The sequence below is a fragment of the Anarhichas minor genome, unplaced genomic scaffold, assembly GCF_050575085.1.
Source record: "Anarhichas minor isolate MPS153535 unplaced genomic scaffold, ASM5057508v1 ptg000004l, whole genome shotgun sequence".
NCBI lineage: Eukaryota > Metazoa > Chordata > Actinopteri > Perciformes > Anarhichadidae > Anarhichas > Anarhichas minor.
Window position 1 is genome coordinate 15,939,374 of NW_027466450.1, and position 23,654 is coordinate 15,963,027.

Here is a 23,654-nt window from a genome sequence, read left to right on the forward strand (position 1 = left end):
CCAGGGTCCTGTGTTGTCCAGCTCAATATCCTCTTAATACGACAGATTAACAAGACCTTTCAAAGGGTGTAAGTGCTCGGCAATGTTTCTCACCTGGGTCAAATGTTCAATGTATGTTTCCTTTGGTCAATATGTTGGAATCACCCACCTACAGTTCAGAGCCTACTGATGTTATACTCCTAGAAACCTACACCCTCAAATCTGCGAGGAAGAAGACGTTTCTCCACAGTGGCTGAACAGATTTTTAATCATTGAAAATGCATTTGAAATGTTGGTCTTCCTTTGTTCTTTTGCAATTTGAACTGCAAAGATAGCCTTTGCCAACCTCTTAGAATGATGGACCCTGGGAACATATGACCGTAGGAACATAGGACCCTGGGATATAAGACCCTCGGGAACATAGTACCCTGGGAATTATTATAAAACTTTAGTAATTTTTTATCATCTACTTTTCCAAACTAGTAATCAGTTTACAAACGTCAGGGGAAGGCTTAACAGCCGACATAACCACTTTGATCTTCTGAGAGAATGTCGTAAAATTACACCTCTTATGAAAACAATTAAATCTTCAATTAATGACAAGTTCTTCTGAGATCAACAGAGGAGTATTGCTCCCATTTGTCATTTCATTCCTCCGATGGATTATTTCTGAAAGTGAATGACCCATTAAGTGCATGAACTGTAGGCCTCCAGTAAAATGGAGAACACACTTCTTTAAATGGGGTCTGTCCCCTCTAGAGGGCCAGCGTATTATTAAGGAGACACATTAAAATGTCAGCGGGGGGGGGGGGGGGGGGGGGGGGGGGGCTGCTGGAGAAATGTGAGCGGAGAAAGACTCTCTGTGCTCCTGAACCAGAGCAACAATGAAAAGACAATAAAAATACGTTAGTTCTTCACAGCAGCTTACAGGGCAGCTTTGCATTTCTTCAAAAGCAGTTAGTGTATCGTTAGCTGCCATCTTTCTCTCCATGTTAGCGGTGAAGACATGCCTATTGTAAGAGATGGGAAATAAAAACACACTCTTTGCTCAGTGCAAAAATTAATTTCAAAGTTCTGTGAAAAGCTAACACGAGCTGCACTTCGGAATTAATTTTGGCACAAAACAGGCGCTGTGAGTTTTGTCTCCCTTTTCTTACACTTTTTTAAAAGCACACATAGCATTTGAGTTTTGTATTAAGGTATCTGAACCTTTCCTTTCAAGCTGCACCGATACATATTCTTATTTTAACAATGGGAAAGATGTGAAAGGCACCGCTCCTGCTGATGAACCCACGGTGAATCATCAATCGACTGTGCACTTCATCGGTTCTTTCAGCTCATTGTTTCGGTTTTAATCGCCCACAATTTTCCTGTTCTGGCTCACGCTGACCAACCCAAATATCCAGCAGCAGGCCACCGCTACTGGTTAAAGTCTCCAGTACTACCAGCACCAAACAGCACGGACAACATTAGCCACTTAAAATGGAGCACTTAAAAGCTTAAGAGCCCGATAGTTCCCTCAGGAGTTGGAGGAGATCAGCAACAGAGCTAAAAGGACAGTGAATATTAGACTTATGCTCACCAAGCGACTTCTATAAGGCGATAAAATATCAAGGTTGTGTTTACATCTTGCTGCAATTAATGCAGGTTGAAATAAACCAGTCTCTGGTGGCGGTATATTGAGTCTGACAGCGAGCCTACCCACAAACAGCTGGCTGCTGAGCCGTAAGCGGAGGTGTCCGTCAGCCGGAGCTTCCAGGAAGCGGAGGGGGAGCTGGTCGACCTGCAGGGAGGCCTCCTTCACGTTGCGCTCTGCCCTCACGTAGTGCCACTGCCTGTCATTCAGAGGGAGGTGGGACTTCACGGTCAGGACCGCTGGACCGTTTCCCACATCAAAGGAGAAGGTCACCACCGAGGGAGCTGGACAGCCAGTGGGGAATCACACACACACACACACACACACACACACACACACACACATATATACGACAGTCAGGTCAGGCTGAATGTGATATTAGGCGCTTTACGTTCCGCTCTCTTCTCCCTTTCTGATGCAATGCGATACAATGCTGCTGGGAGAACGTGATGACCTGAATAGATTTATGAGGGGGCTGAGCTGACAGCTCGTCAATATTTCACAACGTCTCAGACGCTCCAGCAATACATAATGGCTCCAAATACCCTGAGAACTCCTCCCTCAGGTTGGTGAACAAAACACACTGCAATCAACAATTTCAAATCTTTTTTTCCAACACCTATAATAAACACTGCTGAGGACGCAGAAGATCACGTCCCCAGATTGTTTAATGCAATAATAAAAACCTTACAACTGCAGCGTATTTCTTTATTGGCGCTGGTGTAAACAAGTCAATCTTTTGCATAAATATATCTGATTTTAACTCCTTTTTTCCTCCAGTAAATCTACAAGGAGATCTTCCCCCATCTGGTGTGTTCATTAAGGATTTCAGCTTCACTACATGGGTCGTAAGTACATGCTTTTAAAGTCTCCCGTGACAGCCTGACGTAGCTGTTGCCTGTGTCATTAGGACTACATCACACAGTGCAGACCTGACAGCCTGCTTCTCGGGGAAATTGAACTGTCAAGTACAGTACAGCCAACATTTCCCTCTGAGAAAAGCAAAATAAATATCGCTGACAACTTTTGCGGGTGTTCTTATGTGTGGCGAACCTTTTTCTGTTTTTTCTCATTTTGTGTGCATGTCCTTGCCATGTGCTTCTCTTTCTCTACTTCTCTATTCTGGTCTGAACGTTGACTCACAGCTGAGCTCCACTCGGATGAAGTCCTTGAGGCCCTGGTTCTCCAGAAACACTCCTGAAGGAGCGCTCGTCTTGAAGTAGAAGGAGATATCAGAGGCGAGCTCGGCCTGCAGGGTGGGGAAGTAGAGGTAGGAGGACTCCTGGTAAAAAGACGCCGCGTTCCATAGAGACTCTGAAAGCAAAGGCAAGATGAGAGTAAAGTGGAGGTAGGAAGATTCTTCACTGAAGGGGGCTGCGCACCAAATAAGGAGACAAATTCATAATCATTTTTTTGTCTCCTTGTTTCCCTCACTTGCATTGTTTACTCAAATTTACAAGTTAATGAAACATGACACCGGATCTGTCACCGGTGTTTTCAGTGTTGACTCCTGGAGTGAGACAGAAAGCAAGCGGTGATCTCTGGGGTTAGAATTCACACAACCAGTGTCGCAACCTCCCAAACAGGTTTTGCGATGTTCTAACACCACTCTATTTCATCTTCGCTTAACGAGCACAGCCTTTATTCACGGCATAGCAAGAGCTCCGCAGTCAGGAAGACGTCGAAACAGATAACAGTTTAATTATTTTAACCAACAACCAACGCTGCTGTTTCTGTGGTGAGACAGTCTTTGTATCTCAGACTGTATGAAGATGTCAGCTTTTTAATGAGCTGCTTTATTTGAGAACACAGAACTTTTGTTGGGAGAGTTCAACGCTGTGTGAGGCTGTGGTACCAGAATAAAATGAAAACAAGGACAATATCCCAAAATATCTTTATTAAAGGTTCTCTATTAGATATTCAGAGCATTAATACAGCAGCAAATAATGTAAAGATACAGAGGAGTAATGTCTACCTGAGCAGAGAATGAAGTCTCTCTCTCTCTCTGTATCCGGCTTGTGCTTTTAGTGCATCCAGTTCCCCCTCAGGTCAAACACTGTTAGCTCTGTTGACATTTTTTTGCACTGTTAGCGCGCTGTGAGCTCTGTTAGCGCTGTGAGCACTGTTAGCTCTGTTAGCGCGCTGTGAGCTCTGTTAGCGCTGTGAGCTCTGTTAGCGCTGTGAGCGCTGTGAGCTCTGTTAGCGCTGTGAGCTCTGTTAGCGCTGTGAGCGCTGTGAGCACTGTGAGCGCTGTGAGCTCTGTTAGCGCTGTGAGCGCTAACAGAGCAATACATAAGCTCTGAATATCAAATGTAGCGCCTTTAAAGCAAGAAAGGAGAATTTCAAAGTAGTAACCTAAAATTGTCTTGAAACTAAATGCTTCTGTTAGCAGAGTTTGACAGAGGGCTGTAGCTACAATTACGGCCAAAATGACAATCCCGATTATTTTGATGAATATTGAGATCTCAATTATTTATCACGATCATTAATTGATTTTAGGGGTAAAATATGTTTATTGCGCTTTCACATTTAAATAAAAAGCACTGCCCGTTTGCTCTCACAACATAATATACAGTATAAAACTGTTCTACTCTGGTGTAACACGGTGTATCGCTGTAGGGAGTGCGGGCAGTGGCATGACATCTGGATCGATATCGACCGTTAAAACGCATTTTAAAGGTCAATATCAGTCGATCATGTTCATCTAATTGTGTGAAGCCGAAATCGGGATTGCGGTTAATATTGGAATAATTGTGCAGCCCTAGTTTGACATACAATTATTTTGCATATCATTCATTTGCATATTCATTATAATGTGTAGTGATTGTGCAGGAAATAAGAACATATTCTAGATCTCTCGTGGAGAATTAAAGACATATTTGATTGCTTTTGGAAGCGTTGTATATAAAATAACACCACGGGAGGTCTGGACTTCATTTGACTGCAGATGAGCTTCTAAAAATTCCCTGCCCTTTGTCCACAGCTCACTGTGGGACATGAAGCAATAAATATCTACAACCTCTTTCATGTTCCAGTGCTGCTGCTGTCCAGCTCTGCCTCCACCCCCCCCCCCCCCCCCCCGTGTTGCCCCACATTTTGGCACCCCCCCCTGCTTGGCTGCAAAACAGGAGTTTGAGAATCCGATTTTATGAGGTTACAGTCGACACAGCCAGTTGTCCGACTTGTAACGGAACAGATTAACTTGAACTGTCTATCCGTGGATAAACACGTGAGGCATAAGGACATCATCTGAGCTTGGTCAACCCTAAGCCTGGGAATCAAGGCCTCCATCTGCAACCAAATCCGGCACAGCAGCTCCAACACTGAGGTGATCACCTACTGTCTCCATAACACCGCAGAGGGCCGACGTGGTAGACGGCCTGAGAGCCCGTCCTGTTGGTGTCTCCGATCACTATCTGGCTCACTGGCAGGTGGTCTTTATAGGAGAGGATTCCTGTGTCATTAGCCCTGTGGCACACACACACAAAAAAAAAGAGAAATAAATAAATGGCAACACAGTGCCCTCGGGGTAGATGCCTTTATGGGAGGTCCAGATAAAGGCCTCCATTCTTCTGCATTAGCACAGAACGCAGAGTAAACACATTAAAAAAGGGAGCAATCTATCACAATGCAGACAACTGCCTCTGGAAATATGCAAACTGAGCTGAATCGAGAGACGGCTTTGCAGTGGATTAACGTACGGTAAACAAAGACATTCAGAGCATCCAGCACAACAAAACCATAATGCAGCCTTCAGTGCTTAAAAAGTCTTATTAGATTGACCGCGATTGTATGTACGAGCAGCAATTAATCATTCTGGAGATTCAATTGTTGGAGGAATTGTGAGTGAATCTCTGTGAATGAACTGCAGGAAAACACTGTACAGATTCCTGGTGCTCTGTCTCTGTGAGAGGGTTCAGTGATTTAGAAATATTCTCTCTGAATTGATTTGTTTAATGCTTAATAGATGAATTGATTAATTAATCATAAGTAGCTTTTATGTGGAGGGTTGTACAGTAGTTCATGAATAAACCACAGATTGATTAATATCACTGATATTAATTAGTTTTTTCGATTCATATTTGGAATCTTATATTTAGATCTCCTATGGAACACTTAGTCGTCAGTTTATTAGGAACACTAATGTGGTCTAATGAAACAGTTGTGTTATGAATCAATAACTCCTCCCTTCATGAAGGATGTAACGCCATTTACGTAACGTAATGTTGGTTTAGAGAAGTGTCGGGTCATCTGTAGGATCACTGGGGAGGATGTAGTTTGTGGCAGTGGTGGAATGTAACTAAGTAGGTATTACACTTTAAGTACAAAGTCGAGGTACTTGTACTTTACTTAAGTGTATCTATATTCTGCTATCAGTGTTCTATACCCAAAAACTCCATGTGCCCACTTTTAAGATTGATTAATTAATAAATAAATAAATACTGCAGCTACAATATACACATTGCTGCAGCAATATGTATCCAAAAACATCATAAAATAAATTGGGTTGAAAAAATAATACAAAGCACCTCTTTAAACTAAATATATTTAGCAAAAAAAGGAAAGAAAACACTCCCCCTGGACTAGAAATGCCACATGTGTGTGTGTGCTTTGTATACCATGCATCAGTGTCAGCATCACAGTTGCAGAAGTAGTTCATGTCCACGCAGTTCTCCTCCAGGCTGCAGGAGCACTGCTGAACTCCGGGCAGGAAGCCTCCCCAGTAGCTCCGCTTCTCTCCCTCCCGGTCCAGCCACCAGGTTAGCGGACTGCCGTCTGGAACAAAACAGCGGACAGTCAGAGACCACGGCAGCGGCCTGCTGTGGTCACTGACTGGAGCTCGAGTAGGTCACGGTCATGGGTTATATTTGGATTAGGATTGCATTGTTTCGCTTCCATGGCTTTATCTCAAAATGTTAAAACATGGAAGTGGCACTGGAAAAAAAAAAAAGATGCAAAATGACATCAAACTAATTAAAAATGTCTAGATAAGCATGCGGCAGAAATCAGAGGCAGCCGTGCAGAGAGGCTTCCATAATATGAGACATTATTGTCCCTCGTCTTCAGCCACATCCTCCTCAGAGACTGTTGCTGTTGACTACCAGTCCACCAAATGGCCTCAGACTCTTTCACCTGATTCATGAACTCTATTATACGCCTACCTGTTCAAACAACCTGCGGGTCTGAAACATGGAGTCAAAGCTTCATGTGTTAAAGCTGCATTCTCTCTAGTGTCCATCAGGGGGCGACTCCTCTGGTTGTATAGAAGTCTATGAGAAAATGACTCTACTTCTCTCTTGATTTATTACCTCAGTAAACATTGTAAACATGAGTTTATGGTCTCAATCTCTAGTTTCACGTCTTCTTGATGGACAGTCAGTGTATTCGTCTTGAAACTTTCAGTGTGTTTTCAGTTCATTTAAGTTTATTGTAACGTTTTGGTCGCCTAAAAATGTCTCACATGACCCAACATTCGGTGTGTTTAGCTCCACCCTCTTGTGTCACTTCTGGTTCCAAAAAAACAAGATGGTGAGATCAAGGCTTCAACGCGGCCGTCCACAAACAAATGGATTATGATGATGTCCAAGGGCCTGGGCGATTTGGTCATTATCTTTGATCCATATATAGGTTAATTTCATATCTTGTTTACGATATACTGTATATCACAATATTTCGTGTTTTCTGGTAATTCACAAAAAAATTGACTATATGAAGGAACCACATGGTTTTGTATATTCTTGTCTGAATCAAACACTTGAGAAATGAAAATGTAAAAATCTGTTTTTCTGAGAAATTTTAGTTGAGACACCTTAATTGTGTATCACAATATCTCGATATCTGATTCAATCAAGAGGTCATTGCATCAAAAGACGATAAATGATCCTATTGAATTGTCACCCGGCGTGGTCCACTTCTCATATACAATAGTAACTTCCCTCATGGGCCCTGCAGTCACCCGACCTCCTGCTAATTCACCTGCTCACCTGTTTCTCAGGCCCCTCATCAGTCAACTCGCTACTTAAACCAGTCTTGTACTTCCTTTGTCGGTTCATCATCGCTGCCGTGTGGAGTTTTTGTTGCCTGTCACCTGTAAGCTATTCACACTAAATCATTGGACTGTCCCTGTCTGCCTCGACCTTCATGCATCTGAGTCCTCCTTCCTCTGCTGCACACGCACTCCAGCCGCTACACATTATAATAAGAATGAAATACAGCGAATAAAAGTGAGAATGAAGGGAATTAAGATAAAAAAGAGACAGGTTTTTTGATAATTAGACCACTTTGGCCTTTAGTCAACAGATCAAGTTTTTTAAGCACACTTAATTCCCTCTATTTGTTTGCTTTGGAGCAATATAAAGGATATAATACATTCATAGTTTTATCAACTCGACTTGGCTGTTGTACATTTAAAAGCCTCAGAGACATGATGCTCAAAAGACTTCACATCTGTTGCATTGCTTGACTGTATGTGACAGTGTTAATCTGTATGGTCCCTGTTAAATAAACAAACGTTTTTTGGTAATCAAACCAAATTGGTTATCTTCCCCATTGTCTGAATGTATTTGTTTTGATTCTCTGCTGGCGTTCTATGACACGTTGTCTGTGCGTCAGTGAGGCGAAGCCGTACATTAAAGGCATAACTCATTGCCTCCACTAAGAGGTTAAGTGGTCCAGCCTCAATCATCTGTCACACAACGTGCATTGGAGATGAGGCGGGTCGACGAGGAAAAGCCCATTAAGCTACATGTCACAATACATAATCAAGTGTCACATGCTACGATGCTTTTGTCCTACCCAGCATGCATTACAGCCGCATGGGTTTATATGTGTGGATACACATGTCATATTCAACTGATGCAGCAAAGAACGCCCCATCTTCATTAATTCACCCTCCGTGTGGAGATAACACTGCGTGGGAATCTTCTCCAAACAGGATCTGATGGGCTAAGGATGCGATATGCAATGGTGAGACAGATAAAGACAGGAAATAATGTGGGCTAGAACAACGCTGGCCAGCAAGCCAACATTTGCATTACAAAAGGTTGAAAATAATAAATCAAAATAATACTCTTTCTTGTCTTTAAACTGCCCGTCCCTGCGCTCACTGCATCATTTTCTCTACTATTCTGCTGCTTGTTTTAAAACACTACTCAGACACCGAACAGGTACACGAATAAGAAAATCAATATCTTCCTGAAGGGGGAGTGAGCGTCACTCTCTCCCTCAAATTGGATGGATGTTGTCAGGACTTGTTCACAGCAATCAAAGCAAATGCATCTCACTCCCTCCTTTCCTGAGAATAATGGAAATAAATATTTTTGTCATCTCCGATACCGACACCTTGGCTTTGGGTATCAGCCGATACCGAGTACTGATCCGATGCCAGTGTTTAACTAATAAGCTGCCTGCGTCACTGTGCGGAGAGGGACTGGGATTATTATTTAACGTTCAAGGCAACATCAGGCTTGAGTTGCTTGACTTTAATAGCTTGTTAAAAATGTTTTTACAAATAAATACATAAGACATTTATTGGTGTTTCCCCAGCATACATCCCCCACAAGCAGCCACGAGAGTCTGCAATGACTGTTTCACCCACGATACAAAAGAGCTGCGAACAAAGAGCAAATGTGGCTAAAGGAATACACAGACAAGCCACGGTTGAAATGGTGAATTGAGATTCTGGTGGTGGCATTTAAACACAGAACAAGAGCTAGTTGTTGGTATTGCATCAATCAAACAAACAACTAAGAGCATGTTCCTACGCGCTACTGTACAAATGCTTTCTTTGATGAAGAAAACAAAAATACAAGACACATGTCAGCATCTGCATGTTGCAGCCTGTCTCTCCCACAGATCTTTCTTTAACGAGACAAACTCGCGAATGTACGATTTGAACACAACCAACCAGACCAGTCAGGTGGATGAACTTCAAAACATAAAACATGTATGAGTAGGAATGTGGAAACAACAAGCAAGAGTTACCTCTCAGCAAACTTAAAGGGAACATATCATTAAAAAAACTCAATTTGTCATTGCTTGTGCTCATACATGTTGGCATCTGTAGTTCCTACTAACCCACAAACTGTGAAATAAGGCGACCGAGTCAGCTCTTTGTGGGCTGCTTAGATCAGAACACATGTGATTCAATAAGCCATTATAGATGTGGCCCCCCTTCCTGTATGTCACATGCAGGCTCATTAGACCACCATATTTTTCTCGCAAGACAATCAGAGCAGACTCTTAAAGAGACAGGCGCTAAAACGGAGCACTTCAGACAGATGGTGAATACAGGCGTAATCAGACTGATATTATGAGAGAAATAATGTGTTTTTGAAACATAAAAGCATGTAAACATGTTCAAGTAGAAACTCCAAATTCAAGTATCAACCTTAAAATGAGCATGACATATCCCCTTTAACTCAGCATGTGTATGGAATAAGGAAAAACAGTGGAAATAAGACCACAGATGAACATCATTACAAGGACATTGAATGACTTTTAAGTTAACACTAAAGACTGACAGGAAGGATGTTATACAGCTTAACTCTTGGCAAATGAATGCATCTATAAATCCGGTTGACAGCTTCGAACATCTGCTGCTGTTGTTGTTTTCCCTGTAAGTTTGCGTGATGAGTGTATTTTCGTCCAATAATAATTTGAACGTGATGTTAATGTATGTGTGTGATACCAAAAGTGATATTGTTTGTGTCTAACCGCTCTGCAAAGTGAAGAGCTAAAAGAGACATTTGACCTTCTATGCTCAAAAAACAAACAACAACAAACAAGGAATTCAGACTCTTTCTGGACGTGTTGTGGCAGCTATGAAATAGACCGCGTCCTGTCTCTCTCTGATGTCTGGTGTGATAATGGACTTGTTTGTTTGCGCACGCATGGAACCCAGAGAACGGGGAATCTGGGACTTCATGAATGTTTCATGATTTAAGAGCAAATGTTTGGATGTTTAGGGGACACCGGAGGCGCCGGAGCAGTTCAAGATGGATGCACACAAAAAAAGAGATTGGAGACCACCTCTCTGGTTATTGCAAAAATGTTACAAGGAGAGTGAAGCAGAAGGCAGGGTGTGCAGGCGCAGTAGCTCCCAATGTGACAAAGCACAGGCAGCCTGACTTGCAATTCACAACGTAACAACAAACAGTACCCTGATGCTGCAAAGTACAGAACAACTTGTCTCACTAAGGTCACGTTCAGATCAACTCGAGTCCCCCTAAAAACAAAACACAGCACCCTTATTTATTCAAAAGGGGCGACGCAGTAGGGGTGCCAATGCAGAAGCCTCGGGCATAAACACGTAGGGATGCAGCATCATCTGGCTGCAGTGGCCAATCAAATATTTGCAAGCAATAAGGCTGTCTAAACTGGCCAAAAATGTGTTTATTCCTTTGAAAAAATTGCGTGTGTTGAAACTATTTGAATATCTATTTTTGCACATTATTGCCGAAAAATGGCAAACCAATAGGATGAAAGACAGAGAAGGATTCTGACAATGTATTGAAAGCCCCGGCCTAAACATCTGGGATTTATATTTTTAAATGTATTTTCAAGATGTTTTTTTAGACTAACGTGTGATACAAGCAGCAAACTCTTTCAGGAAGTGACTCGATGTTAGAGAGCGTGTGACTGTGAGTGTGAAGTTATCAGTATCGTTAAAGCTCAGCAGTGCAGTGCGTGCACAGATTAATTTACTCATCAAGACCTGCGCCAAGTTCCTGTGTCTTGCTTGCCACCTGCTGACTAAAGTGAAGGGTGTTCGCGCCGAATTCAGCTTTGACAGCTTTGGCCCGGGCTCACTCAGAGGGAGACACTTCAGGGAAAACATTGCTTCATGCACTGGTCATTTTAGAGATTTTAGGCTGTTTTGCTTCCATTAATGACTTCTTTCAGACTAGTGGAAAGAAAACATCCAAAATACACATTTAGTTGTTTATCTATTACTACTTTGTCTATTTGTGTCTGTAGATTTCTCCTTAATTCACCAAAAGTTACGATTAGATAAAGCCTCATTTGAAGGTTTTTACTGAGGGGTTAGTTCATACATCATTCAGAGTCTGATTTATACGACATTGTATTCTGAAAAACATGGCAAATTGAATTTTGTTTAAATTGTTGACAGTATTTTCTGATTTATGGAGTGATAAAACGACACTTCCCAAATTCCCTCAGTAAAAACCCTCGACTCTAATATGACAATAAAATGAAGCAATAATGTTGAACCTGGCTGTATCCAATGTTTAGATTTCTGTTCTGGAAATGTACGCAAATGATCACATGTTTAATAAGAGAATGCCTCATTTGCATATCAAAACATAGAATTTCAGAAAACTTGTAATACAAAAAAATAATTGTCTTAGGTTCATGCAAGAACCCACAAGGCAAGCAGCATGATAGTGCTGCTTTTTTCACAATAAAATATAACTTTTCAACAACTCAAATACATATATATTCAAATGTATATCGTTGACAGCTCTAGCAAGAACACAACTCAATAAAAACGATTATTTCTACTGAAAGAATCCTGCCTCACAGTATTATAAACGGCTGTGGAGTGGTTCGGCGTCTGATAAGCCTTCGAGCGCATTGATCTGTTACTCAAACTACATGTAGACTTCCTGGATCGCATTTCATGTCTCACCAGACGCTTCCACCAACGCAAGCCTTTGCAGGTTTTTTTTTCATTTTTAAATGCAGGGCTGTTTTCAGTCTGAACACCCACTAAACCGGCTGCATCTGCAGATTTAAATCTGTCTCCAAAAGCAGCAAAATCCCTTCTTCCTTCTTCTTTGATATGATAAACACAAACGTGTGCGTCACAGCCAACATGTGGTCAAGGTTAGGACCAACCACCTGGTTTCTCTGCTCGGTCTCAGCTGTTTTAAGTGAAATAACAAAACACATGTTCAGATCTAATCCCGTGTCCGTGTGTTAACTGTTACATTAACGCTTGGTACCAAATACAGTATATGTAAAAGAGACCAGGTAACCCGGCCTATCATACAAGACCCGACGGGATTTAATGCAGCCACACACAATTCAATCGTTTATTGGCATAAAACATTGATTTGATCTCAGCTCAGGCAAGAGGAAAATGACACTGACCTTTAGTATTAAAGAGACGGGACTTCTTGCAGTTGTAAACCACTTCCTGCTGGCACTGCTCCGACCCCGTCACGACGGCGCGGAGCTGCTCAGCCGCGGCGCCGTAGTTGAACCTCATGATGTGGGGTTTGTGAAGAGAGGAGCCCTGCACCGTGACCGGAGCCGTGCTGTTGTGCTCCAACACCGTCCACACTTTCTCCTCTGGAAGAGAGAAAAAATAGAAATCTGTTAGCCCGGAACCGCAAGTTTTAATCTAAAAAAAAAAAGAGGTGCTAACATGAACCACCGGTGTTAATGGTGACATTTCACAAATCCAAAAAAAACATTGAACGCGCTTGTTTCCAAGCGACACAGTATGATCCTAAAACCTTCATCCTGAATATAAACCTCCCACAAGTAGAAGAAATCATTGCTAGTAATCTGCATTTGCTGCTTATACAATATGAGAAGGAGTCAAGAGTTTGTACAATAAAATCAGACGAGGAATCCATCTCATTACCATCCCAGCTCGGTTTTCATTATCTGGATTCCATGTTTACTCTGCCTCGGAGAAAATCCCTCTCCACTTTGTGATTATTCACATCAGGTTGTTAGGTTTAGAGCTATTTACATTTCTTATGGATTCCTTAATTGAGGTCAAGTAGAGGCATATCTGCTGCTGAACGATTCAGCTTTGTGAAGCACACAAAATGCCAGAACCAGACAGCGGGGGATATGGCTCTCCCCCCTGTAACGTCACCGGTACATTAACCTTGCAAAAAGGACAAAGTGTAGCCGAGGAAGCTGTGACAGCCCCGTGATGAACACTGTCTCCACAGTGTCAAAACTTATCTCAATGCGTTTTGTCCTACATGTCATGAGAGCCGCGCATCAGGACGTGTCCGGCTCCCTGTCCGTCAAATGTCACGTCTCCGGTGATCGTTCAGGTGAAGCGGAGCACACGGTGTCCTCGCCATCGAAAGATGACGCTGAATGCAGCGGCTCTGATGGGGCGATGCAACGGAAGGTCCAGGTTTCCAAATTCAGACCGGAGACATAAATCCGACAGGCCTGCCCAATTACACTACAGTAATTACATGCTGAAAATAATTAAAGGTCAGATGGGACTGTAAACTGATTACCGTGACATTCAGTGTGGATATTTGTGCGTGTTTTGTAACGATTTTATTGACTCCTCGCTCTTAAAGTCCCCCTCCAGGCTATTTTTTGCTGAACATGGTTTTCCCCCACGTGAAAAGTAGAAATTCGTTTTTAGTTTTCGGGCCTCTGGTCAAACATTGGAGAGATTCAGCCCTGCATGTCTGATTCAGACGAGGAGTCCTTTGTGTACCCAGATCAGCAACGAGCAGACACGCCAGCATATTTTAATTGTTTATGTTGTTTGTTAGCTTGTTAGCTTGTTAGCTTGTTAGCTTGTCACTGGCAGTGGCTGACACAATTTTAGCGGTTGTGAAACACACAATAATATGAAGGCCTACTGTGGTATGTTTTGGTCGATAGTGAAAGGAAGCTACAGGTTCTGGTTTACGTCCCAAAACTGCACACTCTACCGTGTTCACTGTCAGATCTGTCACGATGCTAATGCTAACTTCAGTGTTCTGTAGTGACAAGTCTGCTGGGCGCTGGAGGTTTCAGGTTGACCGTGTGAATATGTGTCTGCGTTTGCGTACTAGACGGCACATTTGTGACGATTTGATCTAGCGTACGTTTGAATCTCAGATTCTAAGAAAGTGCACATTAGAATTCTTCATTAGAAGAATGTGAAAACATCTCTCTCATGACAAACTTTGCAGTAAGTATAGTCAAGGTCAGACAGTCTAAGGGACGTAAAGAGGCCGAACCGTTTCTCCTCGAGCAACACATAAATACCAGGACACATTTCATAAGTCAATAAAGAAATTGAGCATGTGGATATTCATGGTCCCCAGATGACGCCACAAAACAACAAGTCATTAAGCCTAAAACACTAAAAGATAAACAAAAAACAATAACAAAAAGAAAATCTTCAATCCCGGCTTTTGCATCATAATCAGGTCCAACAAATGTACACGGAAATCTAAGGGGCAGATTGGGACAGCCCCCCCCCCCCCCCCTCATTTAAAAATGTCAGTCTTACACAAAATAAATCACATAATTGAATGGCAGACCACCATGAAATGTACTGAGCAGATTAGCGCTCCCACAGGGAATAACCCTTCTGACTTTAATGACCCAACGCTCTCATGAGACCTGCAGCCTCCAGAGGCCACTAGTCTAGTCTAGCTTGTTAAATGGTGACGCTCGGATGACTTCAGTGAAACCCGAAAAGCACAAGTTATCATCGCACTGTAATCTATATGCTGTTCTCTTTTAGTTACAGACAGGATAAACTCCGATGACTGACAGCAGGTCATGCAGCACTTTAATGCTCCTGGTGTGTAATATTTACTGTACCTTCTCTGGAGTATTAAAGAGCTCATGCAGAAAAATATAATAAATATAAGTATTAGTAGACGGCAAATGGGCCGCATGCTATGAATAATGACAGAGACGACGAAAAAGAGGCGTCTTGAGCAGATTTCCTCACTTACAGTTGAATGGACCTAATGGTAATCTCCTCCCCCCCCCTCGCTCACAAGCTGAAGTGCATACATGCTACCATGGTTATGTACATAAATATATATATGTGGCTTATACGGATTGATTACAGGCTCGCTTCCAGAACAGCTCACAATCAGCAGACGGATTTAATAGTTAAGCTTTCTCTTATAAAATAAAACACATTGTTGTTAGTTTGCTTTACATTTTTAGCAACACGGGGATGCACAACAAAATGCAGCTGAACATTAAAAACAAGACAAAAACAAAAACAGTCGTGCGTTCCTGCAGTGCTTTTTTTAAATTTGCTTCGGGAGGAATGTAAACAACAGCAACAAACAAACCGCATCAGAGTTCACTTGGACGCCGATCCAGACCCTTCGGTTATTTGGTCCAAACACGAGCAGATTATGAGACAGCGGGCTCCTGGGCACAGATATGCTAAGAGCCCCACCGCCTCCCCTACACAGCAGCAAGAGACTCTTTGTGTTGTTTTCTGTCTTTCTTTGGGGTTGTTTTTGCCACTTTTCTAATTAGTTGTGTGTCTCTCTGCAGCTGTTTTGGTCTGTTTGTTATCATTTTCCGTCTCTTTGTGGTTGTTTTGCCCCCTTTTTTAGACGTTGTGATTATTTTTGTCTCTTTGTAGTTGCTTTGGTCTGATTTTTGTCATTTTGTGTCTCTTTGTGGTTGTTTTGCCCCTTATTGTAGACGTTGTGATTCTTTTTGCAGCTGTTTTGTGTCTCTTTGGAGCTGTTTTGTGTCTCCTTGTTGTTGTTTTGATCTCTTTGAAGTCATTTGTGTCTCTGTGGTTGCTTTGCTCCTTTGTATAGTCATTATGGTCTCTTTGTGTCTCTTTGCAGCTGTTTTGTGTCTCTTTGGAGCTGTTTTGTGTCTCCTTGTTGTTGTTTTGATCTCTTTGAAGTCATTTGTGTCTCTGTGGTTGCTTTGCTCCTTTATATAGTCATTATGGTCTCTTTGTGTCTCTTTGCAGCTGTTTTGTGTCTCTTTGTAGTCATGTTATGTTTCTTTGTGGTCATTTTTGAATTTCTTTCTGGTTCATACGTGTCTCTTTGAGAGACCCTGACACTTTGGGTCCCAGGCCTTAAACCCAGTGGTCCTGTTCAGCAATCCATCCACGGGTCTGCAACAGGGTTTGATTGACACACCTTTTACAGAACACCAGCCCAAATGGGGTTAGTTTTAACCGAAGCAAATGGACATTTACAAAAGAGATGTACTCCCCCATAGATATGTTCTAGACTCTCAGGGAGCAGCACGAGTGGCCGTAATAATTTCTTACTGGATGGTAAACTGTCAGATTGCCGTGGTGGTGTGGATCGATTGCAGTGCAATCTCTAAGTGAGTGGACTCTTTACCCTGAGCTTTCAGCCAGTTCTCAAGAGGAACTCAAAAAGGGTAAAGGTGACAACAAGTGAATTACAATGATCTTACCTGTCATGTTGCAGTATACCTGCGTGGGCCCCAGGGGACCACTCCCATCTGGATCAATGGAGTAGAAGCCAGAGGAGCTGCCAATCAGCTTGTAGGCCTCGCAAGACGACTCGTAGATGGCTGGAAGAAGCAGAAAGGCGACAGTTATTCTTCCAAGAATCAGCCCACTCTCCAACAGCCTTCTCCTGTCTGAGTCATCTGACTACACAACCTCTATCTTTATTTACGAACTGTTCACAAGTTATTCACATGCAAATTAGAATTCTTACTACAACGTCTTTTAATAATCTGTTAAAAATACTCAAGTTATCGATGTAAGTTTGAGCTCAAGGAAAATGTTGATTTTATGTGTTTTTTGGGTTGATTTCTTTTTTACTGTTGAGTTGAAAACCTATTTGAAATCCAGCATACGTTCTTATCTGTCATGTTCCCTCTGACATGCAAAGACAACCGGGTTTGTCTGCATACAAACAGGAAATGAGGATTCTGGGGCAGGGGAGGTTCACACATAGTTGCCAACAGCCGTCTCCACAGCAAATATCAAGGTGCTGCTGCAGAGCGTCAGAAAATACGACAGCCGTAAGTAGAAACTTCCTCCACGTAGAGTCAATTTGAAGTCAGCCATAAGCTATTTTAAGGAAATAGCAAAAAAAATAAAAAAAATCATTCTCAGGAATTTGAAAGTGAGAATAGCGGCGATGTTTGTAAGGTCGTGTCAGGTTGAAGCGAGACCGGTTTCTGCTTCGCCTCTCAGTGGCACAAATCGAAGAGCGCAATGAGCAAGACAGGTAAAGATGTGTGTGCTGAATCAAATGACACAGCTCAGTAGACCTAGGATGTACCGGGGGGGGGGGGGGGTTGAGACGAGGCGAATAAAACGAAAGTGCAAAGAAGTGCTTACAGTTGTGACAGGTAGCTCCGGAATATCCTGTTCCTGAACAGTCGCAGGAGAACGAGCTCCACGTCTGAGAGCAGCGGGCGCCGTGTTCACACAGGTTAGGAAGGCATCTGAAGAAAAGAAGGATTTACACAATAATATCAGGAGGTTATCTTCACTACTTTAGTGACTGATTTGAAAATAATACATATCATATGACTGTATTATAATTATTGTTACATTAATGTGTGAGCTCCACCTTGTTTCAAATTAAGGACCCTCCTAATTAAGACCTGGACGCCCCCCAAAAGAGGTAAAACAATACCCCATTTATACATCCTTCTTACCTGTAATCATAAATATTACAATAGATTCCCCATATTCATGCTTGGAAGAATCTTATGTAATTTCAGACACCCCTAGAATGGACCATACCATTTGTTGACCTTGCGTCCTGCTGTGCTCGCGTGCGTCACCCCAGCCCGTGGAGCCGCTAGTGTAGGTAGCTAGCTGATATCTAGTGTTGTTTACCTTCCTGTGTGGACGCTGTAACGGGTTGGATTCGTCTACAGACTGCGGACATGACATTAAACCAGCAAGATACCGCAGGATTGTAAGAATTCAGTTCACTGGAGCCGTCTAAAGTGAATTATTAGTTGGATAGTTTAAATGCGTACAAGTTTCTGGTTCAGTAAGGAGAGAAATAGGACTTCTTTATCACTGGTAGGGTACTTTATGAAGGCAAAGTGTTTTATTTTATGCTTTTCATGCATAAACTGGTGCCTTTTCCTGCAGAATGCACCATATTGCACCATTTAAAAAAAGGTGTATGGAGTATTAAGTAGCATAAAATGGGAGTAAAGTAAAAGTACCTCAAAATTGTAAAGTACATTTACATCCACTAACCAACAGTTGAACATGCAATGAATTACAATATAAAACAAAGTAGCACATTTAAAAAGCTGAAACCAGAGAATGTATCATCCAAACAGCTTCTGATATTTAACACGTTCCTGTCTGACTAATCAGATTATTGAGCTCCAGTTTACTACCGATACATTTTTACCTTAAAAGTTTACCAATTTTCCAGCATTTTTTAGACGTTCACAACAAATATAGCTATTAGGAGCAGCACAACAATTAGACAGCCAGAACAAAAGATCATACAAACCCCTCAGGGATTTGTATCAGGCACCAATAAAGCTACTTCCTTTGTTGGTGTTTGCAAACCTGATCTTTTATTTACCAGTTAAGAAAGACCTCTTCTCCCCGTTCCCTTTATTCTTTTGTTTGCAATTATGAGCACAAGCTTTGGAACTCACCCGAAAGACTAATTTGCTGTTTACTCATGTTTCATTGAAAATCCCAAAGGACTGTGAAACGATGGCGTCACACTCACACTGCGCCCTTGTTTGAATTTGAAGAAGCTGACGGATCGCAGCGTTTCTCTAAAAATAAGAGCCTCGCTGTCACCTTCAGACTAGAATGCCTGTTAATGGGATTTTACAACAATGAGTGCTTCACAGAAATTTCAAACCGCACTCTTCTGATTAATAGTCCCTTCCTCGAGCCTCCTTCAGTTTCACATAATTGCCAGCCTTTTCGAGCGTGCATCTATAATTTCATACACTTTCATCTCTCACCTATTAACTGCAGCGGAGCGGAGCCCGCCGCAACGCGGGTAAGGTTGCAGCCGTTGGTTTAATTACCATCGTGCTATTTTCTGTTGTGTTCTGCGCCCTTACAGGTCGTGGAATTACAGTAGCCAGCACACCTAAGTGCACACTGACCATAAATTGAGTCACAATGTTTAATTACGCACAAAGGAAAAGGAGATTAACTGCGATGAAAGTTAATTTTCTCACACTCCGGGGTCGTTGAGTCGGCCGCGGAGAGTGAAAGGAAAGACAACATCGGTGCGATTAACAGTCACCACACTGAGGAGCAGCCGCCTCACGTGTCACATCCTCACAGCAGATTAGAGCGCAGGATGCAGAAGACATCGGATGCACGCCGAAAAAAGAAGTGTGGATAATGTCACCCAAACACAAATTTCATTTTAGCTCTGCAGTTTCTTTGTTGCTGCTGTATAAACATCTGCTGCATAATGCATGGCTTGTTTCACTTTTAGGATGCGTCACAAACTTTCCGTGCCTGAATTGTCTTTTCACTGGTTTATTTTTCACTCTAGTTTTTCTCCGACCTAATTTCAGCTTTTGTGCGTTAGCTAAATCAACCGTCTGTGATTTGTGTGAGTTTTGATGAGTAGACGCACAATTACAGGTTAATCTAAAATCAAACATAATCATAAACATATTTTTTACTGCTTCATAGCTCTGATTATTATGTTATTGGTTTTATTGAACTGTCAGGGTTTAAATTTGACCTCAGTTTGTCTCGCTTTAGTCGAGCCTCACTGTTGAGCTTTCTGTTGTATTGCCTTTCCTTGTCTGTCAAAGCACTCTGTAAACTCTGTTTTTAAAGGTGCTGTATAAATAGTTATTATGAAATTTGCTATTATTATTATTTGTTGCACTCTTCAAAAATCACCAAAATACAGGTTCAAACCGTGATCAGTGTAGCTTAAGTTCACCAAGAGCTAATGATAACATAAATCCAAATTGCCACACCCCTTTCACAGTCATCCATCAATAGATAACATATTTAGAAAAAAAAAGAAACACTTAGATGCGATCTACTATATAATTTATCCTCTTCTCCACACGTGTCTTAAAACTCCTCTGGTTGTATAGCAGTCTATGAGAAAATGACTCTACTTCTCTCTTGATTTATTACCTCAGTAAACATTGTAAACATGAGTTTATGGTCTCAATCTCTAGTTTCAAGTCTTCTTCAATACAGCATGATGTTCATTTAGTACATTATGGTCCATTTAGAGTCAAACAGACCATAAAGCAGGGGATGCTTTAGGGCGGGACTTACTGTGATTGACAGGTCGCTGCCGCTACCAGAGACGTATACGACGTCTCTACGTCACTCCTCCACATTCCACATATGGTAACTTCGGCTCACTGGTTGAAAAAAAGCCAAGATGGCGACGTCGAAATCGCCTGAACTCAAGGCTTCAAAATGGCCGTCCACAAACCAATGGGTGACTTCACGATGACTACGTCCACTTCTTATATACAGTCTATGAGACAGCAAGTGCTCGATGTGTGCATTGAATCCATTTATTCCCCGTTATTTACATCTGATCTCCTGGTTGTGCACGCACCCCCCCCCCCCCCCACCCGCTCCACTGGCTCATCAGCCGTTTTGCCCGACTCGCTTTGGGGCATTTTTGAAGCGGCCCCGCCTCTGTGTGATCGGGCCCTTAGAAGGAACCACTAAAGATTTATGTCTCAGCCCGGGAGCAGAAAAACGTCTCGTACCATTGTTCTGTCATTTCCTGCAGTGCATCCCTTCGCCTGCTGATTCAACAGACTGGCAGCCCTGTTGTGTTTGCATATCTTCTGACAGCGAACAATCTGGACTAGAAAGCAGCTACTTTGACAAAGGAGAGATTCACCTCGGGGCAAACACAAGGGAAGAACCTGCAGTTTGCATGTTTGTCTCGTTCCCATACGTGTTTCAAGGCACACGCAGACATTTGTGGAGCTCGTAGGTCTGCCAATCCTATTCATAGGGCCACACAGCTGTGCAGGGTAATGAGGGGTAGGGATAGAGAGGGATGCCACACAGGACAGCAGGGAGCAGCTTGTTAGCATAGTCCTCCGCCAGAAAAGGTGTTGCAAAGTTTCCGTTGCGGTTTAATTGGATGATCTTGTCAGCGTGTTTGTATTTCTAGGACAAGATGTCAGTGACTTTCAGTCAGCTCTGCAGGCAATCGCACTTCTATCTACAGATTAACAATGTGGGCATGAATACGACTCTGTTGCCAACTTGGATAAGGTTTTACAGATTTTTTACGTTTGACACATTTTTCGACTGTTGAAAGTTTTCTGTAAGATCTCTGTGAGGAGCTGAAAGTGTAAACTACTTTACCTGTCTCTGATGTTGCACGTGTCGAACTGAAGCTCGTTGTATTTTCCCAACAATCCTTGCTGAACACGATTGAGATCCATCGGCTGGCCGTTGATGAACATGAGCCGCACACATCCCTGGAAGTCCGGAGTCAGGTTCTGACAGTCCGCCGTGGGACATCCTGGAGGGCAGTGACACATGATGCAGCCTGTTACTGTACGAGCACTGTGAACCTTTCATGCTCTGGTCAATTTAGAGATTTGGGGCCATTTAGTTTTCTTTCAGGCTATTGGAAGGAAAACATCCAAAATACACATTTAGCAGTATATTGTAGATTTCTAGATAATGGCGTATTAGCATATTTAAACATAAAAATTCTGAAAACTTGTAATACAAAAAATACTCGTCTTAATGTGAGTGATGAAGTGGTGAAGTTTCATGGTGATATCTCTGAGTTCATGTGTTGACCCTGTTCACCTGTAGAGTCTCTAAATGTCTGTAATGTAACTAAACGTCTCTTTAAAGGACGTTTCCTCTCAATGAGTTTGTTCTCAGACTCTGATGATAAATCTCCACTTCAGCAGCTCTTACATACACCAAACTTTACACGTTCATTCCTCTCTGTGTGCTGAAGGTGAACACAGAGGGGTTTGTTCACACATCATTCAGAGACTCATTTATACTACATTTAAATCATAAAAAACATGGCGAAAATGCTTTTTTTATTGCTGTTGACAGTATTGTTATATTTATGGGGTGATACAAAGAGATATCTAAAATTCCTTCTATAAAATCCTTTGACTCTAATATGTCAACACAATGAAACAAGAATTTTAATTCTGGCTTTATCCAATGCTCAGATTGCTGGACTTGAAATGTATGCAAATAAGCATCTATTTAATGAGATAATGCCTAATTTGCATATTTGAACGTAGATCTTCAGAAAACCCGTAGTACAAACAATGATTGTCTTATTGTAAGTGATCAACTGAGGAAGATTCATGCCGATGTCTGCAGTAAAACATGTTTCACCCTGTTCTCCTGGGAAGTCTCCCCACTATTGCAAACACACTGCGAGAATCCACAAACCTCCAAAGTTGAAGTTGCCTCTGGATTCCAGTTGCTCCCACAGTTCGATGGTGGAGGACGGCTCACTGTCCACGGTCAACGTGATCTGTTGATTGCTCGCGTTGAGACTCACAGAGTGCCACAGACCGTCGTTGACTCGGTGACCTAAACAACAACATCTCGCATTAAGCTTCCGCGAAACGGCGGTTCAACCGTCTGCGGCACAGAAAGAGATATTGTGTTCATTTCCCTGTCGACCTTGAGGCCGGGAGGAATGCTCTCCCACCGCGTTCCGGTTCATGTGAGTGTGATGTAGTCCTATAGTGGTGTAGTGCTTTCAGAGCTGCAGTGCTATCAGGGCAACAACGGCCACAGGACAACATGACAGTGTGTTATTCATTGCACCCGAGTTTGGGATTAGCTCAAGATCCACTTTTAATGTTGTAATAGCTGCCATCAAATCTCCACATTTCCTCACAACACCGTTCTGCAGTGGTGTGCAACTTCACTGACAGAAGAGACCGTCACGGAGCTTCAAGCCTCCTCCATCACTCGGAGCCTCAAAACAAGACTCTCTGCCTCCCCCGCTCTGTCACTTGTCAACAGCGTTCTTACTGCATATTTTATCACAGTCGGATGAAAGTTAAATTGTTAATGGAAAGACTACATCAGCATTTTTTGTGTTAATTAAATGCGCTAACTTCCGAGTGGAAGATTTGCCCTGCTTCAAAACGTTTGGACGATTTGCTGAAAGGGGCAACTTCGGCATTTTTTTAACCTGGACCATGTTTTCTCACATTTCTGTGTCTGAGTGACACGTGGGGACAGCATTGTGTCATGTGGCGGTGGAAAGGTGAGTGAGAGTTAGAGAGACGAGAGCTGCTGTTGTCAGAGTTTGTTGTGTTGGAGTACAGAAAGCGTAGCTTAGTTTTATCCAGAAGATTTTCGACGTCGTGGCTGAATATT

General features: G+C 42.4%; 1 protein-coding gene across 1 annotated transcript in view; it reads right to left on the minus strand.

Annotated features, from left to right (window-relative positions):
* Window positions 1-23,654, minus strand: part of cntnap5a (contactin associated protein family member 5a) — a 60,587-nt gene that overhangs the window by 12,605 nt on the left and 24,328 nt on the right. Inside the window, exons 7-15 of the mRNA XM_076111088.1 lie at window positions 22,710-22,853; window positions 21,642-21,801; window positions 17,661-17,767; window positions 16,760-16,879; window positions 12,731-12,931; window positions 6,235-6,391; window positions 4,956-5,083; window positions 2,759-2,929; window positions 1,681-1,899 (exon numbers count right to left, since the gene is read on the minus strand). Coding sequence (XP_075967203.1) covers window positions 1,681-1,899; window positions 2,759-2,929; window positions 4,956-5,083; window positions 6,235-6,391; window positions 12,731-12,931; window positions 16,760-16,879; window positions 17,661-17,767; window positions 21,642-21,801; window positions 22,710-22,853 — 1,407 coding nt within the window. The remainder of the gene's footprint in view (window positions 1-1,680; window positions 1,900-2,758; window positions 2,930-4,955; window positions 5,084-6,234; window positions 6,392-12,730; window positions 12,932-16,759; window positions 16,880-17,660; window positions 17,768-21,641; window positions 21,802-22,709; window positions 22,854-23,654) is intronic.